This window comes from Atta cephalotes, assembly GCF_000143395.1.
Source record: "Atta cephalotes unplaced genomic scaffold scaffold00023, whole genome shotgun sequence".
Lineage (NCBI taxonomy): Eukaryota > Metazoa > Arthropoda > Insecta > Hymenoptera > Formicidae > Atta > Atta cephalotes.
In genome coordinates this window covers 2,057,448-2,062,065 of record NW_012130087.1, presented here as the reverse complement: position 1 = coordinate 2,062,065, position 4,618 = coordinate 2,057,448, and the positions used below count along the sequence as shown (strand labels likewise).

At 29.4% G+C, this 4,618-nt stretch overlaps 1 protein-coding gene across 1 annotated transcript in view; it reads right to left on the bottom strand.

The window, feature by feature from the left end:
* LOC105619999 (thyroid adenoma-associated protein homolog) overlaps nt 1-4,618 on the bottom strand; it is a 14,999-nt gene that overhangs the window by 3,797 nt on the left and 6,584 nt on the right. The window contains exons 3-14 of the mRNA XM_012201510.1: nt 4,368-4,508; nt 3,650-4,297; nt 3,433-3,539; nt 3,029-3,332; nt 2,714-2,956; nt 2,280-2,636; nt 1,920-2,192; nt 1,654-1,851; nt 1,312-1,493; nt 663-1,212; nt 384-534; nt 48-307 (exon numbers count right to left, since the gene is read on the bottom strand). Of these exons, the coding sequence (XP_012056900.1) occupies nt 48-307; nt 384-534; nt 663-1,212; nt 1,312-1,493; nt 1,654-1,851; nt 1,920-2,192; nt 2,280-2,636; nt 2,714-2,956; nt 3,029-3,332; nt 3,433-3,539; nt 3,650-4,297; nt 4,368-4,508 (3,414 nt within the window). The remainder of the gene's footprint in view (nt 1-47; nt 308-383; nt 535-662; nt 1,213-1,311; nt 1,494-1,653; nt 1,852-1,919; nt 2,193-2,279; nt 2,637-2,713; nt 2,957-3,028; nt 3,333-3,432; nt 3,540-3,649; nt 4,298-4,367; nt 4,509-4,618) is intronic.

Here is a 4,618-nt window from a genome sequence, read left to right as displayed (position 1 = left end):
ATATATATATATATATATATATATATATATATATATATTTCACTTACTTCGTTATCATCCATTTCATAATTCATATCTCCTAACAACGAAACACTCCAGCAGAAAAGGGCGCTTACTGCTATTTCGGGATACTTAACAGCGACTATTTCTTTAAACTTTTCAAAGAATATCAACAAAGTTGGTTCGAAACATTCCAATTTGTTGCACGGTTCAAGTCTACAAATTATTTCAGACGCATCGAATCGAACATTCGCATTGTCATCGACTAATAATTGTAACAACATTGTCCACCAATCTAATATGGGATCTGTAAAGAAATATTTTTTGCATTGTACTGTTACGCGAATTTAATTTCGCTGGCTATAGAAATCCTTGATTCATACGACAATATTCCAGATCGATGTCCTTTTCAAAAAGTTCATATAATATATCGAAAACTGATAATCTGAAATCTTTATCTAACAAACCAATCCATCTATTGTCACAGATTTTTCTATAAATGCCCTCTATGTGTTCCATCCTGAGCTCTTTATCCTTAAAATATAAAAAGATATAAAAATATATCAAAAAAATTAAAAAATATATCAAGTGGTAAGAACAAAAATAAAGAACAGAGAAATCGAAAAAAATTATCTTAAAAATGAGTAAAATAATAAGCGAACCTTCCATTCAAGAGTTAATGTCATACATTTTCCTAGCAATCTCAAGTAATTAGCACGTTGAGAATAGATATTGTTTGTATCATCTAGATATAATTTCTTAAGAACCAAAGTACAAATTGCACGTTTGTCGACACAACATTCGTCTATGTTCGTCAGGCTGTTGTATAAGAAATCGAAAATTGCATCTTGTAAATTAGGATTAAATTTATATAAATCATCGGCGAAATAGAAAGCTGTGTGAAGAGCAAAAGCGCTCAATAATTCTCTTTGTAGATAAGATTTCATCTTTATTATTACTTCGAAAATAGTAGTCCAAGCAATACTCTGTATCTCAGCTTCTGGAATAATCAAAAGTCGCGAATATATGTTGTATGCTGTACTATATCCATTGTACATCGTTTGCAAAAATTCTGAATTCCCCATACGTAGTATAAATTTGATTGCAGACACTTTATACATTTGTTCGCCCGGTCCTTGTTTTAATAGAACTTTCTTGACTAAATGCTGCTGCAGGATATGCAATATATTCTGTACATCACAACTTTCAATCCTAAAAACATGAAAAATGTATCAGTCTTGAATGATATGGTTTTTGTGAAATTATAAAATCTGTCTTGAGTGACAATTTCTGTGAAATTATCTTTCTTACATATTTTTGTCTAAACTATGAAGGATGTCAATGTATACACTAGCTGTAGGAAAACAACTGAATACATTAGTTTTTTTTTCTAATCCTTTTAATATCCAATCTGTCGCGCGTACAAAATTTGTGACATCAGATTTTAATAGCTGCATGTGGACGGATGGCAATTTCGTCAAAATCTCTAATATCTACAATTTAATCAATCGAGAATTAATATTTTAATCACGCGTTTTAATACGTTTTAATTTTTTAAAATTTGGAACATTACATATTTGATGTTTTCAATTGTAAGTATTTATCTTAATTATTCTTTATTATTCTTCTATTTTTGTTAAGTTTATTACTTGCCTGTAGCAAATAGCCATGTGTGAAATTTGCAGAGATCTGAGTATGTCGCGCAGTATATAAAATTACAAATAGCTTTTTTAAAAAGTTGTAAGCTGTACTATCTACTAATAATGGCACCAATGCTCTAGCTGCAAGTTCACGTGTTTTATATACCGGACTTTTACCACATTCTGATACCAAATTAACAATTTCATTTATCTGGAAACACATATGCCGTAATGTTCATCTTTAACGGATAGGGGAAAAATTAAATTATATATAAATACCCAAGCAATATCCGTGTCAAAATGGCAATTAATATATAATCGTGACAGCAGCAATAAAATTACTTGCATGTTAGATCTTATCGCGATTTTTTTTTTACTCGAAGCAGTTCTCAATTCATGCAAAATAAAATCAAATAAATTGGGATATCTTTCAAAAAATATTCTTGCTGTCATTTTGTTATCCGTTGTCAAATTGATGTGATCCTTGGTTCTTTGAACACCAAAAATTCGTATTATAAGTGTACTGAACAATAACGTAGCCGCATTACGTTCCTATAATCCAATTAGAAATTATTTTCTGCACAGTTAAAATAATATTCATTAAAATATTCATTAAAATAATATATAACTAATACTTACCGACCATTTTGTACTTTCATAATTTCTATAGGCAATTATCAAAGCATTCATAATATAATTTTTAGTTATGTCTCCGAGTTGAGAATGTCTAAATAAAGCTCTAAGAATATTCATAGAATGAATTTTTATCTCGATTAAGTCATGATCAGTCATTTCTTTACACTTTTCTTCTATCTGTTCAAATAAAATTGAAAACTCGGATTTAGAAAATATTGGATGTCCATACATTACTTCCATCATTGATTGATGTAAAGAAGCTGTGCACTTAATTTGTGCAAATTGTAATAAAATCGTCATAATCCAAGATGCAAATGTTTCTGAATTGTTCTGGATTTTTGGTTCTGAGGATAACACTGCCTATATTTTGAAATAAATTCGTTTTAGTATTATGTCCTTAGATCTTTTTTTTTAATGAAATAATCTTTAGCTCATACCTGTATCATAAACGGAATACCTGCACTTCTTCTTGTTGCACATAATACATATCCTGGCTCGAATCCCGTAAAATACACTAAAATACTGTACAACCAAAACATAGGAAGCCTATTTAAAGACTTGTCTGTTAAACGCCATAATCGTGTGCATAATTCATGAAAACCAACATACGCTTGTTCAAACGCACCTCTATGTTTTGTTTCACACAATAACGCGACTAAATGTTTCATTATATTCTCTATCTGTTAACATATTTGTATTAATCCCTTTATGTTTTATTAAAACATGAAAATATGCACATATACAAATCTCACTTGTTCTATAGTTAATAATCCATTTGGAGATTCGGCAGTTTGTATCGATGCCCTGGTGGCAAATAGACCAAATAACAGACTGACTTCTTTAACAGTACGCCAAGAACAAAGTAGTATCATTTGTGGTGTTATAATTTCATTCTTAAGAAATGATGCATTTAAATTCAGTGTTTTCAAGTCCATTGGTAAATGTCCTTCCGGTGAGGAATTATTTACTACCACAGAAACAGTACGATTTAGTTCAAAACACAATACTATAATATCAGCTATGGTATTTTGCCATAATTCACTTCTTTCTATATCTCTAAAGCAAGAATAAAAGAAAATATAAATATATCATAAATATAAATATATCATATATTATTTTTTCAAAGAATTTATAATGCTCATATTTTTTTAATTACCTTAAGTCACAATCTAAAAGCAAACTTCTAATGCAAAATAAATATCCATATAAAGAATTTTTACTAATTGCTATTCCTAGGTTTTCTTTTGCTAAAGTTGATACTTCCTGAAAAAAATAAGAGCAATGTATTCTGTAAATGATAATTGTAAAAAATTTACTTTTGATGACAAACTAAACGATTAAACTAAACGTCGTGACTTATATATTATACATACTCGTAATTTTTCATATAGCAGTAAAATTAATTGCAATGTTATTGCTTCTGTGTCTTCTACATTATAGTAATCGCAAAGTATATTTTTTATAATAGGAGATAATTTGGCTATTTTAAACAAATATGCAGCCGTGATACTGTCAATAGGTCGAATGCTGTTACTAAATTTAAATGCAGCTTCCATAAGCGAATCAACCCAAGGTTTTGAATCTAAGCTCAACAATTCTGGACTGACTGAACTGATTATTTGGTATGCCATTTGCTTATTAAATTCGTATGTATCCATCACTAAACAGTGGAATATCGCCTCAACTTCGTCTTTCTTCCAAAGTCTTTTCTTAAAAAGTCTGAATTTATCAGGAATAAGATCTTGTATCAGTAAAAGTATTTGCAAACAGGAACGTTTGCGATCATATGTTGCTTCTGGATACAAATTGGACACGCAAAGTAGATGCAAGTTCTTAACAAAACGGCCATAATATAGTCTTGTACAATATTTAATTTGTTCTTTTTTACGTACTATAACCAAATGATCGTCCTTACACGTTTTGGAAATGAAATCTTGTTTCTCGTAACAACTTAATTTTATTAGTGCTTGCAAAAACTGTTTCTCTATAACAGCATAGCTATCTTTCAATCGTGTTAAAGCCTATAAAAGATATAACAAATTTAATTGAGAGATTGTGATAAGAACCAATGTCTCGACGTTTCTCAGTTACCTTTTTGATAAAGGGCATGTATTCCATCTTCTCACACAAATTATTGGCTAAAAATATCAGAATTAAATCAAGTTCCATTTCTGTAAAACTTAATGTGCTTTTCTTTGATTCCACTAAGAGTGCCAACACCTCCAATCTGCACTATATAACAGAAAATATGTAAGATCACTTTATTATTGATTAGAATACTATTGGATTTTTAAAGCATCAGATGCTATATATATATATATATATATATATATATATATATA